The 27,885-nt window shown below is 54.9% G+C and overlaps 3 protein-coding genes across 3 annotated transcripts; all 3 read right to left on the bottom strand.

Moving 5' to 3' along the window:
• Positions 1–6,253: 6,253 nt before the first annotated feature.
• Positions 6,254–10,061, bottom strand: LOC141949875 (protocadherin beta-15-like). The gene has a single exon (XM_074883986.1). It carries the CDS (start codon positions 9,889–9,891, stop codon positions 7,450–7,452), a length of 2,442 nt encoding a protein of 813 aa, XP_074740087.1. The 5' UTR covers positions 9,892–10,061; the 3' UTR covers positions 6,254–7,449.
• Positions 10,062–13,001: 2,940 nt separating this feature from the next.
• On the bottom strand, positions 13,002–16,761 carry LOC141949588 (protocadherin beta-15-like). The gene has a single exon (XM_074883394.1). The coding sequence runs from the start codon at positions 16,688–16,690 to the stop codon at positions 14,249–14,251; it is 2,442 nt and encodes an 813-aa protein (XP_074739495.1). The 5' UTR covers positions 16,691–16,761; the 3' UTR covers positions 13,002–14,248.
• Positions 16,762–23,736: 6,975 nt separating this feature from the next.
• Positions 23,737–27,580, bottom strand: LOC141949880 (protocadherin beta-15-like). Its single transcript, XM_074883992.1, has one exon. It carries the CDS (start codon positions 27,377–27,379, stop codon positions 24,938–24,940), a length of 2,442 nt encoding a protein of 813 aa, XP_074740093.1. The 5' UTR covers positions 27,380–27,580; the 3' UTR covers positions 23,737–24,937.
• Positions 27,581–27,885: the final 305 nt, after the last annotated feature.

Genomic DNA, 27,885 nt, shown 5'->3' with positions numbered 1-27,885 from the left:
GTGATGCTGACAGGCTGGTAGTTCCCAGGGTCCTCCAAGATACCCTTTTTGAAAATGGCTGCAATGCTTCTCTTCTTCCAGTCACCGGGGACTTCTCCTGTCTGCTGTGACTTTTCCAGAATCCTGCAGGGTGGCTTGCTACTACATCAGTCAATGCCCTCAGGACTCTGGGATGCATCTCGCTGGGTCCCATAGACTTGTGTATGTTCAGGTTCCTCAGGTGCTCTTGAACCTGATCTTCTCCTACAGTGGGAGGGACTCTGCTCCCCCAGTCTATGCCTTGATGTCCATCCACTCAGGAGATGTGGGAAGAGAGACTGCCAGTGAAGACTGAGGCAGAAATTTGTGGGGTACGTCAGTCTTCTCCTTCTCTCTTGTTACCAGTTAGCCGGTCTTGTTCATTGGGGACTGCACTTTCTTTGACCTTCCTTTTCTGGCTGACATACCTATGGAAGCCTCCTTATTGTTCTTGCTGTTCCTGGCCAAGATCAGCTCAAGACAAACTTTGCCCTTGTGACCCCATCCCTACACAACCGGGCAATGTCCCTATACTTTTCCCAGGACACTGTCCCTGCTCCCACTGCCTCTGTGTTTCCTTCTTGCCTTTAGGTTGACCACCAGGTCTTTACTGAGCCATGCTGGTCTCCTGCCTTCCTACCCTGATTTCTTACACGTGGCGGTTGGAGATTTTGGGCTCTTTAGAAAGCATCCTTATAGATCTGCCAGCTCTGTTCTGCTCCCTTGTCCCTGAGGGCAGTTTCCCAGGGTGTGCATTGACTGACTCCTTGAACAGCTGGAACTTTGTTTTCCAATAATTCAGGCTCCTGCCTCTTGCTCCGTTTCCACAGCTGTAACCACCCCCACAGCACATTTGCCACCATCCATGACTCAGTATAGGGGTAGAGCACTGGCCACTTTTCTCGCTCAGCGCTATTCAAGGCCAGCTGGATGCTTTCACTTCTGCGAACTGACTCGATACACCTTCTACTTCAGCAGCTTCTGCGCGACTCCACACAGCTGCTTTTCACCTTCCATGTTTCCCCACAATACAACAGGACCCATCGCTAAACAGGGCACATCGCTTCTCATTATCCAGTAGTTTATTATATGTGGGGCCTCTTCAGCACGCGTCACCTCTTCCTCTGGCACCATTCCAAAATCTCTGCCTTCTGGCCAGTTTGTAATCACTTCCAATATTCCTGGAAGGCTGGGGCTCCCTGTTTGAGTCTGTTGTGTGATTAATGCGACCCATTTACTCCACGTGGCATCAGTTGCGTTGTGTGTAGTGGGGACACTCCCTTTGAACATCCAGCCCAGCACTGGCAGTCGGGGAGCCAGGAGGAGCTGTGCTTCAGTCCCGATCACCTCTGTAGCAGCTCAGACCCCTTCATATGTTGCCAGTATCTCCTTTTCGGTTGGAGTATAGAGGTCTTCTGATCCTCTGTATCCCTGACTCCAAAACCCCAGGGTCGACCCCGAGTCTCCCCTGGTGCTCTCTGCCAGAGACTCCAGGTAGGGCCGTTCTTCCAGCTGCAGTGTAGAGCACATTTTTAACATCTTGTCCTGTCCAAACTGGCCCGAGGGCTACTGCATGGACTATTTCCTCTTTAATTTGTTCAAAAACTTGTTCTTGCTCCAGGCCTCATATAAAACCATTCTTTTTCTAGGTCACTTGATAGGGAGGGCTGACAATCTGACTGTAATTTGGAATGTGCTGTCTCCAGAAACCCACAAGACCTAAGAAAGCTTGCATTTCCTCTCTGTTAGTTGGTGGGGACATAGCTGTTATTTTATTAATCACCTTCATTGGAATCTGACGATGTCCCTCTTGTCATTTTACTCTTAAAAACTGAATCTCTTGTGCAGGTCCCTTGACCTTACCACACTTAATGGCAAGAATTCTCTCAGAAGGCTTTGGATTATTTTCTCCCCTTTCTCAAAAAATGCTTCTGCTCTATTACCCCATACGCTGATGTCATCAATGTACTGTAAGTACTCTGGGGCTTCACTCTGTTCCAGTGCAGTCTGGATCAGTCCATGGCAAATGGTGGGGCTGTGTTTCCACCCCTGCGACAGTTGATTCCAGGTGTGTTGGACACCCCTCCAGGTAAAAGCAAGCTGTGGCCTGCACTCTGCTGCCAGAGGAATGCAGAAAAATGCCTTAGCAATATCGATCATGGCGTACCACTTGCTTGCCTTCCACTCTAGTTCATGTTGCAGTTCCAACACGTCTGGCACGGCAGCACTCAGCGGTGCCGTGACTTCATTCAGGCCACGATAGTCCACTGTCAGTCTCCACTCTCCATTAGACTTTCGCACTGGCCATATGGGGCTGTTAAAGGGGCAGCGCGTCTTGCTGATGACTCCTTGGCTCTCTAGCTGACGAATCAGTTGATGGACAGGGATTACAGAGTCTCGACTGGTGCGATATTGCCGTTGGTGCACCGTTGTAGTGGCAATTGTTCTTTGACCCTCAGCAATCCCACAACAGAAGGATCCTCTGAGAGACCAGGTAACACAGACGGCTGTTTAGATTCTTCTGTTTCCAAGGCAGCTATACCAAAAGACCACCAATACACTTTTGGGTCCTTAAAATACCCTCTTCTGACATAATCTATGCCAAGAATACATGGAGTGTCTGGGCCAGTCACAATGGGGTGTTTTTCCTACTCTTTTCCACTTAGGCTCACCTCGGCCTCCACTACAGTCAGCTGTTGAGACCCCCCTGTCACTCCTGAAATACCAATGGGCTCTGCCCCTTTAAAATTTGACGGTATTAGGGTGCATTGAGCACCAGTGTCCACTAAAGCCTTCTACTGCTGGGGGTCAGACGTGCCAGGCCATCGAATGCACACAGTCCAGTAAACTCGGTTCTCCCTGTCCTCCGCCTGGCTGGAGGCAGGGCCCCTCTAATGTTGATCATAATACTCGCTAACGACAAATGGGTTAGTGTGGTGTGCACGGGTTTCAGCCTCATCTTGATCACTCACTGCTTGTGAATACAAATCACAAGTTCTTCTCATAGGATCGTGAGCAGAGTCGACCTTTCTGCTCAGTTTGGGCACTTGATTACTGGAAAGCAGAGCAGCATTTCTTCTAAAAGAACCCCGTTTTGTACTCGTTCTTCCTTCCAACTCACATACCTGCTCTTCTAGGAGGTAGGTCGGTTTTCCATCCCGTTTCTTCATGTCTTCTCCACAGTCATGCAGGCAATGCCACAGCTTCCCCCGTGGTGTGTAACGGTTCTCTCGAGTAGAGAAATGACTGTTCCTCATAGCCAAGATTCTAGTCCGTGCAGGTGGGCAGTAGGACATGTCCTCTTTAAAGTGCTGGAATTCTTCAGATAGTTTCTCCACAGCCGCGATGAGGGAGGAAGAGAGACTTTCTTCCTACTGTTGTAGTCGGTGAGCCAATTCATCCACTTTGTCCCTTTTTGTATCTCCAGCCCATTACTTCTAACGCATTGGCATATGATGATGGTGTTCTCTGTACAAACTTCCACCACATGCGCCAGGTACATCGAACTTCATCTGGATCTGTGGGTAGCCGTGCATTATCTGGGTCATAGTAAAGCATTTCCCACACTGCTAGCTCCCTCAAGTATTGAATCCCTCTCTCCACAGCGGTCCACTTACTTGGATGACATACAAAACCTTTCTTGAAGGGATACCTCTCCCTCACACATGACAGGAGTCGCCTCCAGAGACTGAGATTTTGTGTCTTCTTTCCAATGGCTTTGCCGATGCCCCCTTCCCTAGAAAGGGATCCCAGCTGCCTGGCCTCCCTGCCCTCTAATTCCACACTGCTGGTCCCACTATCCCAGCATCTGAGCAGTCAGGTAACGAGTTGCTCACCTGGATGGTGGCTGAAATCTTTTCGCATGTCTCGCAGCTCACTCAGGGATAAGCATCCAGTGACTATCACTGGCTCTGCCTCCTCTTCCTGTTCTTGTGACAGGCCTGGTTCATCCTCACCCTGTACACTGTGAGGGGATTTTCTTCTGTATTTCTTCTTATGTCTGGCAGCAACTGACTCCGTCATGGGTTGGTTCTCTGGTTCAGCTGCAGCGCCCGGCCCCGGGCTTGTAGTGGCTGCAGTTTCTGTTACTTTTTTACCAGATCCAGAGCCCTTCTCTTCCTCTTGAGGGTGCTGAACAGTGTTTAATAGCACCCGGTAAGCGTGGGCCAGGCCCCAGCACGTTGCAGTGAGCTGTGTCTCTCTGGAATTACCCGGGCAACAACATACTTTTTCCAAATATTTTACTACTTCCTCAGGATTCTGCGCCTCTTCAGGAGTGACGTTCCGATACACTGGATGTACCCACTGTTCTAGGTACTTGCCCATGCTACTCCACACCCCCAGCCACTCATAATTCTCCAAACTTGGGGTAGATTTCCAGGTGATACTCTTAAATAGTTGCTTAATCCTGAGCAAAACCTGAACCACATGCAGGAACACACTAGCTCCTAGCAGTAAGATGACCATGTTAATGTCAACATTCCAAGGATATCTGAAAGTCTTGAATGTCTTGAACATAATTGTAGATAGCTCCAGGACCGATGACTGCACCCTGTCATAGATCAGCATTACAAAGTACAGCAAAACCAAAATCTTAACCCAAGTCTCAGGGACTGTGAGCAACAGCATGGGAAATACATATTGCAAGTGAGGTGAGAAAATCTTAAGGAGCCAAGTAATCAACATTATTACCCATTCTGTCATTATCTCAAACCTCAGGCCCCAGGTTGGGCACAAGAAAGACTGTCGAGGCTTGAACTCGGCCAGTAGCCAGTCACCGCGTGGCCAGTCGTTTACTTCCCCCCCCCCCCCCCCCCACCTCGCCCCCAGGGAAATAGGGTGGGACAAAAAAAAAAAATCGTAGGTGAGAATAAAAAATAATTTAGTAACAGTAAGAAAACAACAGTAACAATAGTAAGTCCAAACGGGTAAAATGCAGCAGTGGATCACCAACCGGTGACTGGTACGCAGCCCGCCCCCGCCAGCAGTGACCCGACCGCACCAGAAATCCCACTGCGCTGACTGGGGAACTGAAACAGAAACAGGGCATGAGCGAGCACGAATCTGCCTACGTACTGAGCATGACGTCCCATGATATGGAATACTGCAACGACACATCTGGGCCTGGCCCTGTACCTGTGCTCACTCTCAGCCCAAGCAAAGTTAACTCTATCCTGGCTGAAACCAGGACAGTCACGCAATTGGAAGAGATTAGCACAGAGAGTCCTTCAGAGGTGGAGGACCCTGAGCAGAGCAGCTTCACACAGGACTCCAGCCACGCACAGCATGCCATGCAGAGCCCTGTCATGGAAAAGAAAGAGTGCCTCTGCTTCAGCCATTCCTAATATTACAGGCCTTTCCTGCAAGACAGCAATTCTACTCATCATTTCTACTGTCACAGTAAAAGAAGTTCCCCTGTGCACGTCTTGCTCGCAGGTGTCTTTCTCTCCAGGAGCAAGTGGGAGCTGCCTGTAGGTTCCTCGGTTACAGGGAGCTGGCGGAGTTTGTCCTGCTGCCCAGGGATTTATGCAGCACAAAGCAGAACAGCACAGCACAGGCCTGCGCCTTCCCAGATTCACTGGATCATTCACTCCTCGATGTACAAGAGTCGTGTGGTCAGTATCGCTACACCAGCCTCTCCTCAAGACTTCCCTTTTTATCGGGGCCTTTGTGGAAGGGACGGCTGTAGTCCTCTGCATTTCCTGAGAGGGAATCCTCTCCCTGCTACTAGATTTCACCAAACTCATGGGGCTCCCCCAGATACTCTCCAAAGGAACACGTATGCTGTCTTTGTCCCATCCATCTCCTGAAAACCTTTAGAATTAAAATACTTTGTGCTGAAAAACCTCAGAGTTGCCACCTGCAGCTGGAGCTGTTGGGAGAATTGGCAGCGTTGCTCACCCACCTCACTGCACTGCAGAGGCCTTTGCACATCCACAGACCCTGTCAGGGGAGGGGACAGTTTCCCCTCACCTGGATCTAACTGGGCTCTGTCACAGCCAAGAGCTCAGTGCTCAGAAGACCCACAGAGCCCTGACAGCATTTCCCTGCTCCCCACGATTTTCCCAAATGCTCTATCGGCCGCATCTCCAAGCTGAAGGAATGTACCCACTCAACTTTACCTCAGCCAAGGCACAAAAGGAGAAAAAAAACTCCCAGTCATTGGAAAACCTTGACAGAGCTTTTGCAGGAAGAACATCTCTACAAAGACCACTGTCTCCACACAAGGCGTTCGTTCAGGTGTTCCCTTTATTTCTCTTTTACACACAAGGGTATCCCGGCTTACAACGATACACTTCATAACTGCGGCAGAACACAGCGTGAGGGCTTCCAAATATTCCATGTCACATGGCCTTCGCTCAAACAATCTGTTATTATACCTGGGGTGACAGTCCTTCTGAAGAGGAATAGGCAAAACAATGCTAAACGAAGCTCACAGACTAGAAGGAGAAAGGGCAAAAAGGAGAATGCAAATGCTCTAACACAAACCCAGAAAATCATATCGGGACAGCTTGCCACTGCCATCCACAAACCTCTGAATTCAGCAACAACAATGACAAGACCAAACTCAATGTCTCTTTCCAAGTTCATCTCAGTTCTGCCTTCAGACAAAGTCCTCTGAAGCAACTTGTGGACTTTCCTTGCAATGCACCCAAAGGCAATGAACACGTTTGCCCAACTCTGAACACTTCCAGCCTATGCCAACACCGTTGGTGCTGCTCTATTTCCAAGGCAATCCCAAGGAGGCACCCCACATGCCCAACCCCCTCTCATGGGCCAAAGGAAGATCTCGTGTGTTCTGCTGCTCTCCCCTAGAGAAGATGCGACTGCTGTCCTCAGAGGGTCCCAATACCCTTCATGCCCACCGAGCGGGAATTGTGCACATCGCAATAGTTAGGTGTGAGCAACTCCCTGCTTCTCCGGGCAGCACCAGTGCAGCATATACAGACACACAGATATCCCGGAGCCAGAGAAGAACGAGCCCCATATTTGCACCACATGGTGACACAGTACTCACAACTTCCTTGATTTTTGGACCAGGGACAAGGGCTACGTGCATTTCTGTGAGCATGTGAGTTGTCTCCCTGAACATCCCATCACATTACAGCATGGAATAAGAGGCTCCACGGTCTTGGCTCATTGTAAGGGAGACAAAAATTTAGCAGAGAACCCTGGAAACAACCCCAGTCTGGAAGCATTTCAGAAATGTCCATAAGGGATCTGAAAAATTTCCTGAGTGATGAAGCAGTACTTTCTTTTGTTTGGTTGGTTTGGAGGTGGAGACAACCTTTCATATGAATTCAAATTTGTTGGAAATCAGTGACACCAATGGCAAATGCAGATTTACTCTGGAGGAACCACTGCCACATGCTATAGCTCGGATCCATTCCTATCACGAGGCACAAAGCCTCTGGCCGTGCTGACTCCGTGCTAGTTAAAGGAAAGACTATTGAACTGTTCCGCAGAGAGCATCCCTGGGTCCTCTGGTGCCGTGTCCTCCACGGCCATAGGGCCACGGGGGAAATCGAGATCATCATCGGTGCCTCCGCCCATGGCACAGTGCTGTGGTGGCAGGCTGGGGACGATGGGCTTCAGGAACTTGAACTCGCTGTTGCCCGAGCCCGTGGTGAGGCTGATCTCATAGCAATAGGCGTGGGGCAGGGTCCCCGCAGCGGCCGCATCAGCCAGGCTGCTCTGCAAGTGCCCGGTGCCATAAAGCATGTGCGCACCCTTCAGCTCCTTTCTCTTGCACACCTTGCGAGTGACAAAGGCTGCTGTGGACACAAGGAAGAGGAGTGAGACGAAGACCAAGGAAATGATTAAATAGGTGGTCAGGGAGCCACCCTCGTCCTCCGTGGCCAGGCTGCTGTGGGGCAGGCGCACGTCTGAGAAGTCCTTGAGCAGGAGTGCGCTCAGTGCAGCAGTGGCTGACAGCGGTGGCCGCCCGTTGTCTCGCACCAGGACGACGAGCTTCTGCTTCACGGCGTCCCTCTCCGTCACGGGCCTCCTCAGACGCACCTCCCCGCTTTGGGCACCCACCGCAAACAGCCCGGGGTCAGTGGCCCTCAGCAGGTGGTACGAGAGCCACGAGTTCTGCCCCGAGTCAGCGTCGACGGCCACCACCTTGGTGACGAGGTAGCCTGCCTCAGCTGACATGGGCACCAGCTCGCTGGACGCTGGGCTGCTGTCCTGGGCTGGGTACAGCACCAGCGGCGCATTGTCGTTCTCGTCCACCACAAGCAGGCGGACAGTGACATTGGCACTGAGAGGAGGACTCCCTGCATCGGAGGCGCTCACCGAGACCTCGATCTGCCTCACCCGCTCGTAGTCCAGGGGCCGCAGCACAAACACGTGCCCGTTCTCAGAGTTCACGGAGATGCAGGAGCAGGGAGGCTGCTCTGCGGGCTGGGCTGGGGCCAGGGAATAGGTCACCTTGGCATTGGGCCCCACGTCAGCATCCGAGGCGCTGACGGCTCCAACGAGCACCGTGGGGACGTTGTTCTCATGCACGTACATGCTGTACGATGTCTGGTTGAAGACAGGCGCGTTGTCGTTGACATCGGAGATGTCCACTGTGAAGGTCTGGGTGGTCGTGAGAGGAGGTGACCCCGCGTCTGCTGCTGTGACAGTGAGGATGTACCGAGCCGTCTCCTCCCGGTCCAGCACGCTCACGGTCACCAGCTCGTAGTAATTCTTATAGGCCGGCCGCAGGGAGAACGACAGCTGGTCCTCGAGGGCACAGGAGATCTTCCCATTGGCACCAGCATCCCGGTCCTTGACAGCAAAGAGGGCGACCACCGTCCCGGGTAACACGTTCTCGGGGAGGGGGCTGCTGAAGGAAGTGACCACCAGCTCCGGTGCGTTGTCATTCACATCCACCACCTCCACCAACACCTTGCAGATTGCTGAGAGCCCCCCGCCGTCCGTGGCCCGCACACTGAGCTCGTGAGTCTCTGCTGCCTCAAAGTCCAGAGGTTTTGTAAGCCGAATTTCACCACTCACAGGGTCAATCACAAATGCTGAGTGGCTCTGGCCCACCACTTGGCTGAACTCATAGGTGATGTCCCCATTAGGTCCTGCGTCCTGATCGGTTGCCACCACGCTGAGAACCACAGAGCCCTCTGGGGAGTTCTCCAAAACCTGCCCAATGTACAGCTCCTCTGTGAAGATGGGAGCATTGTCATTGACATCCAGAACGACAATGTGGATTTGAGTGGTGCCACTCCTGGGTGGAGAGCCCCCGTCCATGGCAATGAGACTGAAACCCACCTCTGCCTGCTTCTCTCGGTCTAGCGCCTTTTCCAACACCAGTTCCAAATACTTCTTGCCCTTAATCCGACTCCCGAAGGAGACACTAAAGTACTCGTTCTCGGGAGCGATGCTGTAAGCCTGGACGCCGTTGCTGCCAACATCCAGGTCCCGAGCCCCCTCCAGCGGGAAACGCGAGCCCGGGTCGCTCCTTTCCAGGATCTTCAAAGTGACTCGTTCCTCCGGGAAAGCGGGCGAGTGGTCGTTGATGTCCTCCACGGCCACCTCGACCCGAAAGAACTGCAGGGGCTCGGCCAGCAGCAGCTCCAAGGGGAGCGTGCACGTCCCGGACTGCCCGCACAGCTCCTCCCGGTCCAGCCTCTCCGCCACGACGAGGCGGCCGGTGCCGCGGTCTAAGCGAAAGCGCTGCCGGCCGTCCTCCGAGGCCAGGCGGGCGCGGCGAGCCGAGAGCTGCGCCGGGGCCAGCCCCGCGTCCTCCGCCACGTTGGCTACCACGGAGCCGCTCTCGCCCTCCTCGGCTACGGAGTAGCGGAGGGGCTCGGGGCGAGCGGGCGGCACGGAGAGGAAAGCAGCGAGACAGAGCACTTGCCTTGCGATCGCCATGGCGGGGCGGCGGACAGCCTCCGTCTCGCGGGTCGCCGATCGCCCGCGCAGTCCTCCGCGGAAAGCGGCGCCGGTAGCAGCGCGGCGGGGCGGCGGCCGCTCTCCCTCCCGTGTCGCCGAGTCCGTCAGGCGGCCCGGAGCGCGGCCGCCGTGGCCCGGCAGCGGATGGCCGGGGCACCGCTCGCCGCCCTGCTCGGCTCGGCTCGGCTCGGCTCGGCTCGGCTCGGCTGCGCTGGGCTGCGCTGGGCTGTGCTGGGCTGGGCTGTGGCGGGCAGCGCCGGGCCGGGCTCGGCCGCCTCCCCGCCCGCAGCCGCTCGCTCGGCGCCGCCTTGGCCGGGAGCACCACCCTGCGGCCCGCGGCGGGACTGCGCCCGCCGCCGCCCGCTGCCCGCGCTGCCGGCTCGCCCCGGCACACGGCCCCGTGCGCACCCGCGCGGCTGCCGGCCGCTCGCCCGCCTCGGGACCCGCGGCTGAAGGGATTCAACAGGCCCCGGACGGACCGCGCACGGACACTGCATTGTCCACACAATAGTACCGCCACCAGGTCCATCTGTCTCCCTTTCAGAGAGAAGGAGACTGTGTCAAAGCCTTGCAGGGGCCCCCAAAGCTGACACCCGAAGCTCTTTCCTTGTCCCCTGACGCAGTCACTCCATCACAGAAGGCCACCACGCTGCTCAGGCAAGACTTGCCCTTGGGGAAGCCGTGCTGCCTGTCTCCAGTCACCTCCCTGTCCTCCAGGTGCCTGAGCGTAGCTTCTAGGAGGATCCATTCCATGAGCTTCCCAGGCACAGAGGTGATGCTGACAGGCTGGTAGTTCCCAGGGTCCTCCAAGATACCCTTTTTGAAAATGGCTGCAATGCTTCTCTTCTTCCAGTCACCGGGGACTTCTCCCATCTGCTGTGACTTTTCCAGAATCCTGCAGGGTGGCTTGCTACTACATCAGTCAATGCCCTCAAGACTCTGGGATGCATCTCGCTGGGTCCCATAGACTTGTGTATGTTCAGGTTCCTCAGGTGCTCTTGAACCTCATCTTCTCCTACAGTGGGAGGGACTCTGCTCCCCCAGTCTATGCCTTGATGTCCATCCACTCAGGAGATGTGGGAAGAGAGACTGCCAGTGAAGACTGAGGCAGAAATTTGTGGGGTACGTCAGTCTTCTCCTTCTCTCTTGTTACCAGTTTGCCGGTTTTGTTCATTGGGGACTGCACTTTCTTTGACCTTCCTTTTCTGGCTGACATACCTATGGAAGCCTCATTGTTCTTGCTGTTCCTGGCCAAGATCAGCTCAAGAAAAACTTTGCCCTTGTGACCCCATCCCTACACAACCGGGCAATGTCCCTATACATTTCCCAGGACACTGTCCCTGCTCCCACTGCCTCTGTGTTTCCTTCTTGCCTTTAGGTTGACCACCAGGTCTTTACTGAGCCATGCTGGTCTCCTGCCTTCCTACCCTGATTTCTTACACGTGGCGGTTGGAGATTTTGGGCTCTTTAGAAAGCGACCTTACACATCTGCCTCTTCTGTTCTGCTCCCTTGTCCCTGAGGGCAGTTTCCCAGGGTGTGCCATTGACTGACTCCTTGAACAGCTGTAACTTTGCTTTCTGAAAATTAGGCTCCTGGCTGTACTCTTTGCTTGACCCATATCCCTCAGGACTGCGAACTCCACCAGTGCATGATCACTGCAGCCCAGGCTGCCTCCAGTCTTGATGCCTCTGAGTAGCTATTTGCGTTGGTGACCAACAGGTTGAGTAACTCACCCCCTTTGGTAGGGCTGTCTATTATGGGGCCTAAGAAGTTATCCTTCCTAAAGGGCACCTCCAAGAAGCCCTTTGGGACAGCTCTGCCATGTCTTCAGGCTCTCCAATACAGGAAACAGCCTTCCCTCTCATAGAGTTAAACCCGTAATAAACCATCTACCCATGAATTGCATCAGACACATGGAATCTCCAGGTGGAATAAACCATGAAGCAGATGTTTTGCACTAGGAGATGCTGGTTCCTTGTCATCTCACTAAGATGACACACTGACTCTCTGAGACATCATTCACAACTGCATTTATCATAGCTCATGCTGTTGGAAGAGGTTAGCATAGAGAATCCTACGTCCCTTCAGATGTGGAGGACCCTGAGCAGAGCAGCTTCACACAGGACTCCAGCACGCACAGCATGCCATGCAGAGCCTTGTCATGGAAAAGAAAGAGTGCCTCTGCTTCAGCCATTCCACCCCCTATAGGCCTTTCCTGCCACACAGCAATTCTACTCATCATTTCTACTGTCACAGTAAAAGAAGTTCCCCTGTGCACGTCTTGCTCGCAGGTGTCTTTCTCTCCAGGAGCAAGTGGGAGCTGCCTGTAGGTTCCTCGGTTACAGGGAGCTGGCGGAGTTTGTCCTGCTGCCCAGGGATTTATGCAGCACAAAGCAGAACAGCACAGCACAGGCCTGCGCCTTCCCAGATTCACTGGATCATTCACTCCTCGATGTACAAGAGTCATGTGGTCAGCATCGCAACACCAGCCTCTCCTCAAGACTTCCCTTTTTATCGGGGCCTTTGTGGAAGGGACGGCTGTAGTCCTCTGCATTTCCTGAGAGGGAATCCTCTCCCTGCTACTAGATTTCACCAAACTCATGGGGCTCCCCCAGATACTCTCCAAAGGAACACGTATGCTGTCTTTGTCCCATCCATCTCCTGAAAACCTTTAGAATTAAAATACTTTGTGCTGAAAAACCTCAGAGTTGCCACCTGCAGCGGGAGCTGTTGGGAGACTTGGCAGCGTTGCTCACCCACCTCACTGCACTGCAGAGGCCTTTGCACATCCACAGTCCCTGTCAGGGGAGGGGACAGTTTCCCCTCACCTGGATCTAACTGGGCTCTGTCACAGCCAAGAGCTCAGTGCTCAGAAGACCCACAGAGCCCTGACAGCATTTCCCTGCTCCCCACGATTTTCCCAAATGCTCTGTCAGCCGCATATCCAAGCTGAAGGAATGTACCCACTCAACTTTAACTCAGCCAAGGCATAAAATGAGAAAAAACTCCCAGCCTTTTGAAAATCTTGTCAGAACTTTCCCAGGAAGAACATCTCTACAAAGACCACTGTCTCCACACAAGGCGTTCGTTCAGGTGTTCCCTTTATTTCTCTTTTACACACAAGGGTATCCCGGCTTACAACGATACACTTCATAACTGCGGCAGAACACAGCGTGAGGGCTTCCAAATATTCCATGTCACATGGCCTTTGCTCAAACAATCTGTTATTATACCTGGGGTGACAGTCCTTCTGAAGAGGAATAGGCAAAACAATGCTAAACGAAGCTCACAGACTAGAAGGAGAAAGGGCAAAAAGGAGAATGCAAATGCTCTAACACAAACCCAGAAAATCATATCGGGACAGCTTGCCACTGCCATCCACAAACCTCTGAATTCAGCAACAACAATGACAAGACCAAACTCAACGGCTCTTTTCCAAGTTCATCTCAGTTCTGCCTTCAGACAAAGTCCTCTGAAGCAACTTGTGGACTTTCCTTGCAATGCACCCAAAGGCAATGGACACGTTTGCCCAACTCTGAACACTTCCAGCCTATGCCAACACCGTTGGTGCTGCTCTATTTCCAAGGCAATCCCAAGGAGGCAGCCCACACGCCCAACCCCCTCTCATGGGCCAAAGGAAGATCTCGTGTGTTCTGCTGCTCTCCCCTAGAGAAGATGCGACTGCTGTCCTCAGAGGGTCCCAACACCCTTCATGCCCGCTGAGCGGGAATTGTGCACATCGCAATAGTTAGGTGTGCGCAACTCCCTGCTTCTCCAGGCAGCACCAGTGCAGCGTATACAGACACACAATGGCTGTAAGGACAGACATAGTGACAGAGCCAACACCTCTCACAGACAGAGATCCAGGACCCAGAGAAGAATTAGTCCCATGGTTGCACCACGTTGTGACACAGTACTCACAACTTCCTTGATTTTCGGACATGGGACAAGGGCTACGTGCATTCAGCGAGCGTGTGCTTGGTCTGCCAGTTCATACCGTTGCGTTACAGCCCAGAATAAGAGCTCCATGGCCTTGCCTACCAGAGAAACAAGAACTTAACAGGGGACCCTGGACTTACCTCCACTTTCGAGGTATTTCAGAAATGTCTGTAACAGAGCTGAAACATATTATTTCCTGAGTGAGGGAGCATTAGTTTCTTTTCTTCGGTTGACGTTTGAGGGTGGACAAAAAGTTTTGTCTAACTTTGAAGCTGTGGGAAAACAGTGACACCAATGGCAAATGCAGATTTACTCTGGAGGAACCACTGCCACACGCTGTAGCTCGGATCCCTTCCTATCACGAGGCACAAAGCCTCTGGCCGTGCTGACTCCGTGCTAGTTAAAGGAAAGACTATTGAACTGTTCTGCAGAGAGCGTCCCTGGGTCCTCTGGTGCCGTGTCCTCCACGGCCATAGGGCCACCGGGGAAATCGAGATCATCATCGGTGCCTCCGCCCATGGCACAGTGCTGTGGTGGCAGGCTGGGGACGATGGGCTTCAGGAACTTGAACTCGCTGTTGCCCGAGCCCGTGGTGAGGCTGATCTCATAGCAATAGGCGTGGGGCAGGGTCCCCGCAGCGGTCGCATCAGCCAGGCCGCTCTGCAAGTGCCCAGTGCCATAAAGCACATGCTCACCCTTCAGCTCCTTTCTCTTGCACACCTTGCCAGTGACAAAGGCTGCTGTGGACACGAGGAAGAGGAGTGAGACGAAGACCAAGGAAATGATTAAATAGGTGGTCAGGGAGCCACCCTCGTCCTCCGTGGCCAGGCTGCTGTGGGGCAGGCGCACGTCTGAGAAGTCCTTGAGCAGGAGTGCGCTCAGTGCAGCAGTGGCTGACAGCGGTGGCCGCCCGTTGTCTCGCACCAGGACGACAAGCTTCTGCTTCACGGCGTCCCTCTCCGTCACGGGCCTCCTCAGACTCACCTCCCCGCTTTGGGCACCCACCGCAAACAGCCCGGGGTCAGTGGCCCTCAGCAGGTGGTACGAGAGCCACGAGTTCTGCCCCGAGTCAGCGTCGACGGCCACCACCTTGGTGACGAGGTAGCCTGCCTCAGCTGACATGGGCACCAGCTCGCTGGACGCTGGGCTGCTGTCCTGGGCTGGGTACAGCACCAGCGGCGCATTGTCGTTCTCGTCCACCACAAGCAGGCGGACAGTGACATTGGCACTGAGAGGAGGACTCCCTGCATCGGAGGCGCTCACCGAGACCTCGATCTGCCTCACCCGCTCGTAGTCCAGGGGCCGCAGCACAAACACGTGCCCATTCTCAGAGTTCACGGAGATGCAGGAGCAGGGAGGCTGCTCTGCGGGCTGGGCTGGGGCCAGGGAATAGGTCACCTTGGCATTGGGCCCCACGTCAGCATCCGAGGCGCTGACGGCTCCAACGAGCACCGTGGGGACGTTGTTCTCATGCACATACATGCTGTACGATGTCTGGTTGAAGACAGGCGCGTTGTCGTTGACATCGGAGATGTCCACTGTGAAGGTCTGGGTGGTCGTGAGAGGAGGTGACCCCGCGTCTGCTGCTGTGACAGTGAGGATGTACCGAGCCGTCTCCTCCCGGTCCAGCACGCTCACGGTCACCAGCTCGTAGTAATTCTTATAGGCCGGCCGCAGGGAGAACGACAGCTGGTCCTCGAGGGCACAGGAGATCTTCCCATTGGCACCAGCATCCCGGTCCTTGACAGCAAAGAGGGCGACCACTGTCCCGGGTAACACGTTCTCGGGGAGGGGGCTGCTGAAGGAACTCAGCACCAGCTCTGGTGCGTTGTCATTCACATCCACCACCTCCACCAACACCTTGCAGATTGCTGAGAGGCCCCCGCCATCCGTGGCCCGCACACTGAGCTCGTGAGTCTCTGCTGCCTCAAAGTCCAGAGGTTTTGTAAGTCGAATTTCACCACTCACAGGGTCAATCACAAATGCTGAGTGGCTCTGGCCCACCACTTGGCTGAACTCATAGGTGATGTCCCCATTAGGTCCTGCGTCCTGATCAGTTGCCACCACACTGAGAACCACAGAGCCCTCTGGGGAGTTTTCTAAAACCTGTGCAGTGTACCGCTCCTCTGTGAAGACGGGAGCGTTGTCATTGACATCCAGAACGACAATGTGGATTTGGGTTGTCCCGCTCCTGGGTGGAGAGCCCCCGTCCACGGCAATGAGACTAAAACCCACCTCTGCCTGCTCCTCTCGGTCTAGCGCCTTTTCCAACACCAGTTCCACATATTTGTCTCCATTACTCCGACTCCCGAAGGAGACACTAAAGTACTCGTTCTCGGGAGCGATGCTGTAAGCCTGGACGCCGTTGCTGCCAACATCCAGGTCCCGAGCCCCCTCCAGCGGGAAACGCGAGCCCGGGTTGCTCGTTTCCAGGATCTTCAAAGTGACTCGTTCCTCCGGGAAAGCGGGCGAGTGGTCGTTGATGTCCTCCACGGCCACCTCGACCCGAAAGAACTGCAGGGGCTCGGCCAGCAGCAGCTCCAAGGGGAGCGTGCACGTCCCGGACTGCCCGCACAGCTCCTCCCGGTCCAGCCTCTCCGCCACGACGAGGCGGCCGGTGCCGCGGTCTAAGCGAAAGCGCTGCCGGCCGTCCTCCGAGGCCAGGCGGGCGCGGCGAGCCGAGAGCTGCGCCGGGGCCAGCCCCGCGTCCTCCGCCACGTTGGCTACCACGGAGCCGCTCTCGCCCTCCTCGGCTACGGAGTAGCGGAGGGGCTCGGGGCGAGCGGGCGGCACGGAGAGGAAAGCAGCGAGACAGAGCACTTGCCTTGCGATCGCCATGGCGGGGCGGCGGACAGCCTCCGTCTCGCGGGTCGCCGATCGCCCGCGCAGTCCTCCGCGGAAAGCGGCGCCGGTAGCAGCGCGGGGCGGCGGCGGCCGCTCTCCCTCCCGTGTCGCCGAGTCCGTCAGGCGGCCCGGAGCGCGGCCGCCGTGGCCCGGCAGCGGATGGCCGGGGCACCGCTCGCCGCCCTGCTCGGCTCGGCTCGGCTCGGCTCGGCTCGGCTCGGCTCGGCTCGGCTGCGCTGGGCTGCGCTGGGCTGTGCTGGGCTGGGCTGTGGCGGGCAGCGCCGGGCCGGGCTCGGCCGCCTCCCCGCCCGCAGCCGCTCGCTCGGCGCCGCCTTGGCCGGGAGCACCACCCTGCGGCCCGCGGCGGGACTGCGCCCGCCGCCGCCCGCTGCCCGCGCTGCCGGCTCGCCCCGGCACACGGCCCCGTGCGCACCCGCGCGGCTGCCGGCCGCTCGCCCGCCTCGGGACCCGCGGCTGAAGGGATTCAACAGGCCCCGGACGGACCGCGCACGGACACTGCCTTGTCCACACAATAGTACCGCCACCAGGTCCATCCGTCTCCCGTTCAGAGAGAAGGAGACTGTGTCAAAGCCTTGCAGGGGCCCCCAAAGCTGACACCCGAAGCTCTTGTCCCCTGACGCAGTCACTCCATCACAGAAGGCCACCACGCTGCTCAGGCAAGACTTGCCCTTGGGGAAGCCGTGCTGCCTGTCTCCAGTCACCTCCCTGTCCTCCAGGTGCCTGAGCGTAGCTTCTAGGAGGATCCGTTCCATGAGCTTCCCAGGCACAGAGGTGATGCTGACAGGCTGGTAGTTCCCAGGGTCCTCCAAGATACCCTTTTTGAAAATGGCTGCAATGCTTCTCTTCTTCCAGTCACCGGGGACTTCTCCTGTCTGCTGTGACTTTTCCAGAATCCTGCAGGGTGGCTTGATACTACATCAGTCAATGCCCTCAAGACTCTGGGATGCATCTCGCTGGGTCCCATAGACTTGTGTATGTTCAGGTTCCTCAGGTGCTCTTGAACCTGATCTTCTCCTACAGTGGGAGGGACTCTGCTCCCCCAGTCTATGCCTTGATGTCCATCCACTCAGGAGATGTGGGAAGAGAGACTGCCAGTGAAGACTGAGGCAGAAATTTGTGGGGTACGTCAGTCTTCTCCTTCTCTCTTGTTACCAGTTAGCCAGTCTTGTTCATTGGGGACTGCACTTTCTTTGACCTTCCTTTTCTGGCTGACATACCTATGGAAGCCTCCTTATTGTTCTTGCTGTTCCTGGCCAAGATCAGCTCAAGACAAACTTTGCCCTTGTGACCCCATCCCTACACAACTGGGCAATGTCCCTATACTTTTCCCAGGACACTGTCCCTGCTCCCACTGCCTCTGTGTTTCCTTCTTGCCTTTAGGTTGACCAGCAGGTCTTTACTCAGCCATGCTGGTCTCCTGCCTTCCTACCCTGATTTCTTACACGTGGCGGTTGGAGATTTTGGGCTCTTTAGAAAGCATCCTTACAGATCTGCCTCTTCTGTTCTGCTCCCTTGTCCCTGAGGGCAGTTTCCCAGGGTGTGCATTGACTGACTCCTTGAACAGCTGGAACTTTGTTTTCCAATAATTCAGGCTCCTGCCTCTTGCTCCGTTTCCACAGCTGTAACCACCCCCACAGCACATTTGCCACCATCCATGACTCAGTATAGGGGTAGAGCACTGGCCACTTCTCTCGCTCAGCGCTATTCAAGGCCAGCTGGATGCTTTCACTTCTGCGAACTGACTCGATACACCTTCTACTTCAGCAGCTTCTGCGCGACTCCACACAGCTGCTTTTCACCTTCCATGTTTCCCCACAATACAACAGGACCCATCGGTAAACAGGGCACATCGCTTCTCATTATCCAGTAGTTTATTATATGTGGGGCCTCTTCAGCACGCGTCACCTCTTCCTCTGGCACCATTCCAAAATCTCTGCCTTCTGGCCAGTTTGTAATCACTTCCAATATTCCTGGGTGTCTGGGGCTCCCTGTTTGAGTCTGTTGTGTGATTAATGCGACCCATTTACTCCACGTGGCATCAGTTGCGTTGTGTGTAGCGGGGACACTCCCTTTGAACATCCAGCCCAGCACTGGCAGTCGGGGAGCCAGGAGGAGCTGTGCTTCAGTCCCGATCACCTCTGTAGCAGCTCAGACCCCTTCATATGTTGCCAGTATCTCCTTTTTGGTTGGAGTATAGAGGTCTTCTGATCCTCTGTATCCCTGACTCCAAAACCCCAGGGGTCAACCCCGAGTCTCCCCTGGTGCTCTCTGCCAGAGACTCCAGGTAGGGCCGTTCTTCCCGGCTGCAGTGTAGAGCACATTTTTAACATCTTGTCCTGTCCAAACTGGCCCGAGGGCTACTGCATGGACTATTTCCTCTTTAATTTGTTCAAAAACTTGTTCTTGCTCCAGGCCTCATATAAAACCATTCTTTTTCTAGGTCACTTGATAGGGAGGGCTGACAATCTGACTGTAATTTGGAATGTGCTGTCTCCAGAAACCCACAAGACCTAAGAAAGCTTGCATTTCCTCTCTGTTAGTTGGTGGGGACATAGCTGTTATTTTATTAATCACCTTCATTGGAATCTGACGATGTCCCTCTTGTCATTTTACTCTTAAAAACTGAATCTCTTGTGCAGGTCCCTTGACCTTACCACACTTAATGGCAAGAATTCTCTCAGAAGGCTTTGGATTATTTTCACCCCTTTCTCAAAAAATGCTTCTGCTCTATTACCCCATACGCTGATGTCATCAATGTACTGTAAGTACTCTGGGGCTTCACTCTGTTCCAGTGCAGTCTGGATCAGTCCATGGCAAATGGTGGGGCTGTGTTTCCACCCCTGCGACAGTTGATTCCAGGTGTGTTGGACACCCCTCCAGGTAAAAGCAAGCTGTGGCCTGCACTCTGCTGCCAGAGGAATGCAGAAAAATGCCTTAGCAATATCGATCATGGCGTACCACTTGCTTGCCTTCCACTCTAGTTCATGTTGCAGTTCCAACACGTCTGGCACGGCAGCACTCAGCGGTGACGTGACTTCATTCAGGCCACGATAGTCCACTGTCAGTCTCCACTCTCCATTAGACTTTCGCACTGGCCATATGGGGCTGTTAAAGGGGCAGCGCCTCTTGCTGATGACTCCTTGGCTCTCTAGCTGACGAATCAGTTGATGGACAGGGATTACAGAGTCTCGACTGGTGCGATATTGCCGTTGGTGCACCGTTGTAGTGGCAATTGTTCTTTGACCCTCAGCAATCCCACAACAGAAGGATCCTCTGAGAGACCAAGTAACACAGACGGCTGTTTAGATTCTTCTGTTTCCAAGGCAGCTATACCAAAAGACCACCAATACACTTTTGGGTCCTTAAAATACCCTCTTCTGACATAATCTATGCCAAGAATACATGGAGTGTCTGGGCCAGTCACAATGGGGTGTTTTTCCTACTCTTTTCCACTTAGGCTCACCTCGGCCTCCACTACAGTCAGTTGTTGAGACCCCCCTGTCACTCCTGAAATACCAATGGGCTCTGGCCCTTTAAAATTTGACGGTATTAGGGTGCATTGAGCACCAGTGTCCACTAAAGCCTTCTACTGCTGGGGGTCAGACGTGCCAGGCCATCGAATGCACACAGTCCAGTAAACTCGGTTCTCCCTGTCCTCCGCCTGGCTGGAGGCAGGGCCCCTCTAATGTTGATCATAATACTCGCTAACGACAAATGGGTTAGTGTGGTGTGCACGGGTTTCAGCCTCATCTTGATCACTCACTGCTTGTGAATACAAATCACAAGTTCTTCTCATAGGATCGTGAGCAGAGTCGACCTTTCTGCTCAGTTTGGGCACTTGATTACTGGAAAGCAGAGCAGCATTTCTTCTAAAAGAACCCCGTTTTGTACTCGTTCTTCCTTCCAACTCACATACCCGCTCTTCTAGGAGGTAGGTCGGTTTTCCATCCCGTTTCTTCATGTCTTCTCCACAGTCATGCAGGCAATGCCACAGCTTCCCCCGTGGTGTGTAACGGTTCTCTCGAGTAGAGAAATGACTGTTCCTCATAGCCAAGATTCTAGTCCGTGCAGGTGGGCAGTAGGACATGTCCTCTTTAAAGTGCTGGAATTCTTCAGATAGTTTCTCCACAGCCGCGATGAGGGAGGAAGAGAGACTTTCTTCCTACTGTTGTAGTCGGTGAGCCAATTCATCCACTTTGTCCCTTTTTGTATCTCCAGCCCATTACTTCTAACGCATTGGCATATGATGATGGTGTTCTCTGTACAAACTTCCACCACATGCGCCAGGTACATCGGACTTCATCTGGATCTGTGGGTAGCCGTGCATTATCTGGGTCATAGTAAAGCATTTCCCACACTGCTAGCTCCCTCAAGTGTTGAATCCCTCTCTCCACAGCGGTCCACTTACTTGGATGACATACAAAACCTTTCTTGAAGGGATACCTCTCCCTCACACATGACAGGAGTCGCCTCCAGAGACTGAGATTTTGTGTCTTCTTTCCAATGGCTTTGCCGATGCCCCCTTCCCTAGAAAGGGATCCCAGCTGCCTGGCCTCCCTGCCCTCTAATTCCACACTGCTGGTCCCACTATCCCAGCATCTGAGCAGCCAGGTAACGAGTTGCTCACCTGGATGGTGGCTGAAATCTTTTCGCATGTCTCGCAGCTCACTCAGGGATAAGCATCCAGTGACTATCACTGGCTCTGCCTCCTCTTCCTGTTCTTGTGACGGGCCTGGTTCATCCTCACCCTGTACAGTGTGAGGGGATTTTCTTCTGTATTTCTTCTTATGTCTGGCAGCAACTGACACCGTCATGGGTTGGTTCTCTGGTTCAGCTGCAGCGCCCGGCCCCGGGCTTGTAGTGGCTGCAGTTTCTGTTACTTTTTTACCAGATCCAGAGCCCTTCTCTTCCTCTTGAGGGTGCTGAACAGTGTTTAATAGCACCCGGTAAGCGTGGGCCAGGCCCCAGCACGTTGCAGTGAGCTGTGTCTCTCTGGAATTACCCGGGCAACAACATACTTTTTCCAAATATTTTACTACTTCCTCAGGATTCTGCGCCTCTTCAGGAGTGACGTTCCGATACACTGGATGTACCCACTGTTCTAGGTACTTCCCCATGCTACTCCACACCCCCGGCCACTCATAATTCTCCAAACTTGGGGTAGATTTCCAGGTGATACTCTTAAATAGTTGCTTAATCCTGAGCAAAACCTGAACCACATGCAGGAACACACTAGCTCCTAGCAGTAAGATGACCATGTTAATGTCAACATTCCAAGGATATCTGAAAGTCTTGAATGTCTTGAACATAATTGTAGATAGCTCCAGGACCGATGACTGCACCCTGTCATAGATCAGCATTACAAAGTACAGCAAAACCAAAATCTTAACCCAAGTCTCAGGGACTGTGAGCAACAGCATGGGAAATACGTATTGCAAGTGAGGTGAGAAAATCTTAAGGAGCCAAGTAATCAACATTATTACCCATTCTGTCATTATCTCAAACCTCAGGCCCCAGGTTGGGCACAAGAAAGACTGTCGAGGCTTGAACTCGGCCAGTAGCCAGTCACCGCGTGGCCAGTCGTTTACTTCCCCCCCCCCCCCCCCCCCACCTCGCCCCCAGGGAAATAGGGTGGGACAAAAAAAAAAAAATCGTAGGTGAGAATAAAAAATAATTTAGTAACAGTAAGAAAACAACAGTAACAATAGTAAGTCCAAACGGGTAAAATGCAGCAGTGGATCACCAACCGGTGACTGGTACGCAGCCCGCCCCCGCCAGCAGCGACCCGACCGCACCAGAAATCCCACTGCGCTGACTGGGGAACTGAAACAGAAACAGGGCATGAGCGAGCACGAATCTGCCTACGTACTGAGCATGACGTCCCATGATATGGAATACTGCAATGACACATCTGGGCCTGGCCCTGTACCTGTGCTCACTCTCAGCCCAAGCAAAGTTAACTCTATCCTGGCTGAAACCAGGACAGTCACGCAATTGGAAGAGATTAGCATAGAGAGTCCTTCAGAGGTGGAGGACCCTGAGCAGAGCAGCTTCACACAGGACTCCAGCCACGCACAGCATGCCATGCAGAGCCTTGTCATGGAAAAGAAAGAGTGCCTCTGCTTCAGCCATTCCTAATATTACAGGCCTTTCCTGCAAGACAGCAATTCTACTCATCATTTCTACTGTCACAGTAAAAGAAGTTCCCCTGTGCACGTCTTGCTCGCAGGTGTCTTTCTCTCCAGGAGCAAGTGGGAGCTGCCTGTAGGTTCCTCGGTTACAGGGAGCTGGCGGAGTTTGTCCTGCTGCCCAGGGATTTATGCAGCACAAAGCAGAACAGCACAGCACAGGCCTGCGCCTTCCCTGTTTCACTGGATCATTCACTCCTCGATGTACAAGAGTCGTGTGGTCAGTATCGCTACACCAGCCTCTCCTCAAGACTTCCCTTTTTATCGGGGCCTTTGTGGAAGGGACAGCTGTAGTCCTCTGCATTTCCTGAGAGGGAATCCTCTCCCTGCTACTAGATTTCACCAAACTCATGGGGCTCCCCCAGATACTCTCCAAAGGAACACGTATGCTGTCTTTGTCCCATCCATCTCCTGAAAACCTTTAGAATTAAAATACTTTGTGCTGAAAAACCTCAGAGTTGCCACCTGCAGCTGGAGCTGTTGGGAGACTTGGCAGCGTTGCTCCCCCACCTCACTGCACTGCAGAGGCCTTTGCACATCCACGGACCCTGTCAGGGGAGGGGACAGTTTCCCCTCACCTGGATCTAACTGGGCTCTGTCACAGCCAAGAGCTCAGTGCTCAGAAGACCCACAGAGCCCTGACAGCATTTCCCTGCTCCCCACGATTTTCCCAAATGCTCTATCGGCCGCATCTCCAAGCTGAAGGAATGTACCCACTCAACTTTACCTCAGCCAAGGCACAAAAGGAGAAAAAAAACTCCCAGTCATTGGAAAACCTTGACAGAGCTTTTGCAGGAAGAACATCTCTACAAAGACCACTGTCTCCACACAAGGCGTTCAGGTGTTCCCTTTATTTCTCTTTTACACACAAGGGTATCCCGGCTTACAACGATACACTTCATAACTGCGGCAGAACACAGCGTGAGGGCTTCCAAATATTCCATGTCACATGGCCTTTGCTCAAACAATCTGTTATTATACCTGGGGTGACAGTCCTTCTGAAGAGGAATAGGCAAAACAATGCTAAACGAAGCTCACAGACTAGAAGGAGAAAGGGCAAAAAGGAGAATGCAAATGCTCTAACACAAACCCAGAAAATCGTATTGGGACAGCTTGCCACTGCCATCCACAAACCTCTGAATTCAGCAACAACAATGACAAGACCAAACTCAATGTCTCTTTCCAAGTTCATCTCAGTTCTGCCTTCAGACAAAGTCCTCTGAAGCAACTTGTGGACTTTCCTTGCAATGCACCCAAAGGCAATGAACACGTTTGCCCAACTCTGAACACTTCCAGCCTATGCCAACACCGTTGGTGCTGCTCTATTTCCAAGGCAATCCCAAGGAGGCACCCCACATGCCCAACCCCCTCTCATGGGCCAAAGGAAGATCTCGTGTGTTCTGCTGCTCTCCCCTAGAGAAGATGCGACTGCTGTCCTCAGAGGGTCCCAATACCCTTCATGCCCACCGAGCGGGAATTGTGCACATCGCAATAGTTAGGTGTGAGCAACTCCCTGCTTCTCCGGGCAGCACCAGTGCAGCGTATACAGACACACAGATATCCCGGAGCCAGAGAAGAACGAGCCCCATATTTGCACCACATGGTGACACAGTACTCACAACTTCCTTGATTTTTGGACCAGGGACAAGGGCTACGTGCATTTCTGTGAGCATGTGAGTTGTCTCCCTGAACATCCCATCACATTACAGCATGGAATAAGAGGCTCCACGGTCTTGGCTCATTGTAAGGGAGACAAAAATTTAGCAGAGAACCCTGGAAACAACCCCAGTCTGGAAGCATTTCAGAAATGTCCATAAGGGATCTGAAAAATTTCCTGAGTGATGAAGCAGTACTTTCTTTTGTTTGGTTGGTTTGGAGGTGGAGACAACCTTTCATATGAATTCAAATTTGTTGGAAATCAGTGACACCAATGGCAAATGCAGATTTACTCTGGAGGAACCACTGCCACACGCTATAGCTCGGATCCATTCCTATCACGAGGCACAAAGCCTCTGGCCGTGCTGACTCCGTGCTAGTTAAAGGAAAGACTATTGAACTGTTCCGCAGAGAGCATCCCTGGGTCCTCTGGTGCCGTGTCCTCCACGGCCATAGGGCCACGGGGGAAATCGAGATCATCATTGGTGCCTCCGCCCATGGCACAGTGCTGTGGTGGCAGGCTGGGGACGATGGGCTTCAGGAACTTGAACTCGCTGTTGCCCGAGCCCGTGGTGAGGCTGATCTCATAGCAATAGGCGTGGGGCAGGGTCCCCGCAGCGGCCGCATCAGCCAGGCTGCTCTGCAAGTGCCCGGTGCCATAAAGCACGTGCGCACCCTTCAGCTCCTTTCTCTTGCACACCTTGCGAGTGACAAAGGCTGCTGTGGACACAAGGAAGAGGAGTGAGACGAAGACCAAGGAAATGATTAAATAGGTGGTCAGGGAGCCACCCTCGTCCTCCGTGGCCAGGCTGCTGTGGGGCAGGCGCACGTCTGAGAAGTCCTTGAGCAGGAGTGCGCTCAGTGCAGCAGTGGCTGACAGCGGTGGCCGCCCGTTGTCTCGCACCAGGACGACGAGCTTCTGCTTCACGGCGTCCCTCTCTGTCACGGGCCTCCTCAGACGCACCTCCCCGCTTTGGGCACCCACCGCAAACAGCCCGGGGTCAGTGGCCCTCAGCAGGTGGTACGAGAGCCACGAGTTCTGCCCCGAGTCAGCGTCGACGGCCACCACCTTGGTGACGAGGTAGCCTGCCTCAGCTGACATGGGCACCAGCTCGCTGGACGCTGGGCTGCTGTCCTGGGCTGGGTACAGCACCAGCGGCGCATTGTCGTTCTCGTCCACCACAAGCAGGCGGACAGTGACATTGGCACTGAGAGGAGGACTCCCTGCATCGGAGGCGCTCACCGAGACCTCGATCTGCCTCACCCGCTCGTAGTCCAGGGGCCGCAGCACAAACACGTGCCCGTTCTCAGAGTTCACGGAGATGCAGGAGCAGGGAGGCTGCTCTGCGGGCTGGGCTGGGGCCAGGGAATAGGTCACCTTGGCATTGGGCCCCACGTCAGCATCCGAGGCGCTGACGGCTCCAACGAGCACCGTGGGGACGTTGTTCTCATGCACGTACATGCTGTACGATGTCTGGTTGAAGACAGGCGCGTTGTCGTTGACATCGGAGATGTCCACTGTGAAGGTCTGGGTGGTCGTGAGAGGAGGTGACCCTGCGTCTGCTGCTGTGACAGTGAGGATGTACCGAGCCATCTCCTCCCGGTCCAGCATGCTCACGGTCACCAGCTCGTAGTAATTCTTATAGGCCGGCCGCAGGGAGAACGACAGCTGGTCCTCGAGGGCACAGGAGATCTTCCCATTGGCACCGGCATCCCGGTCCTTGACAGCAAAGAGGGCGACCACTGTCCCGGGTAACACGTTCTCGGGGAGGGGGCTGCTGAAGGAACTCACCACCAGCTCTGGTGCGTTGTCATTCACATCCACCACCTCCACCAACACCTTGCAGATTGCTGAGAGGCCCCCGCCATCCGTGGCCCGCACACTGAGCTCGTGAGTCTCTGCTGCCTCAAAGTCCAGAGGCTCCGTGAGTCGAATTTCACCACTCACAGGGTCAATCACAAATGCTGAGTGGCTCTGGCCCACCACTTGGCTGAACTGATAGGTGATGTCCCCATTAGGTCCTGCGTCCTGATCGGTTGCCACCACACTGAGAACCACAGAGCCCTCTGGGGAGTTCTCCAAAACCTGCCCAATGTACAGCTTCTGTGTGAATGTAGGAGCGTTGTCATTGACATCCAGAACGACAATGTGGATTTGGGTGGTCCCGCTCCTGGGTGGAGAGCCCCCGTCCATGGCGATGAGACTAAAACCCACTTCTGCCTGCTCCTCTCGGTCTAGCGCCTTTTCCAACACCAGTTCCACATATCTTTCATCCATACTCTGACTCCCGAAGGAGACACTAAAGTACTCGTTCTCGGGAGCGATGCTGTAAGCCTGGACGCCGTTGCTGCCAACATCCAGGTCCCGAGCCCCCTCCAGCGGGAAACGCGAGCCCGGGTCGCTCCTTTCCGGGATCTTCAAAGTGACTCGTTCCTCCGGGAAAGCGGGCGAGTGGTCGTTGATGTCCTCCACGGCCACCTCGACCCGAAAGAACTGCAGGGGCTCGGCCAGCAGCAGCTCCAAGGGGAGCGTGCACGTCCCGGACTGCCCGCACAGCTCCTCCCGGTCCAGCCTCTCCGCCACGACGAGGCGGCCGGTGCCGCGGTCTAAGCGAAAGCGCTGCCGGCCGTCCTCCGAGGCCAGGCGGGCGCGGCGAGCCGAGAGCTGCGCCGGGGCCAGCCCCGCGTCCTCCGCCACGTTGGCTACCACGGAGCCGCTCTCGCCCTCCTCGGCTACGGAGTAGCGGAGGGGCTCGGGGCGAGCGGGCGGCACGGAGAGGAAAGCAGCGAGACAGAGCACTTGCCTTGCGATCGCCATGGCGGGGCGGCGGACAGCCTCCGTCTCGCGGGTCGCCGATCGCCCGCGCAGTCCTCCGCGGAAAGCGGCGCCGGTAGCAGCGCGGCGGGGCGGCGGCCGCTCTCCCTCCCGTGTCGCCGAGTCCGTCAGGCGGCCCGGAGCGCGGCCGCCGTGGCCCGGCAGCGGATGGCCGGGGCACCGCTCGCCGCCCTGCTCGGCTCGGCTCGGCTCGGCTCGGCTCGGCTCGGCTCGGCTCGGCTCGGCTCGGCTCGGCTGCGCTGGGCTGCGCTGGGCTGCGCTGGGCTGGGCTGTGGCGGGCAGCGCCGGGCCGGGCTCGGCCGCCTCCCCGCCCGCAGCCGCTCGCTCGGCGCCGCCTTGGCCGGGAGCACCACCCTGCGGCCCGCGGCGGGACTGCGCCCGCCGCCGCCCGCTGCCCTCGCTGCCGGCTCGCCCCGGCACACGGCCCCGTGCGCACCCGCGCGGCTGCCGGCCGCTCGCCCGCCTCGGGACCCGCGGCTGAAGGGATT

The sequence above is a fragment of the Strix uralensis genome, chromosome 14 (genome assembly GCF_047716275.1).
Source record: "Strix uralensis isolate ZFMK-TIS-50842 chromosome 14, bStrUra1, whole genome shotgun sequence".
NCBI lineage: Eukaryota > Metazoa > Chordata > Aves > Strigiformes > Strigidae > Strix > Strix uralensis.
Note: the sequence above shows the minus strand (reverse complement) of the source record. Positions and strands in the feature narration are given on the sequence as shown.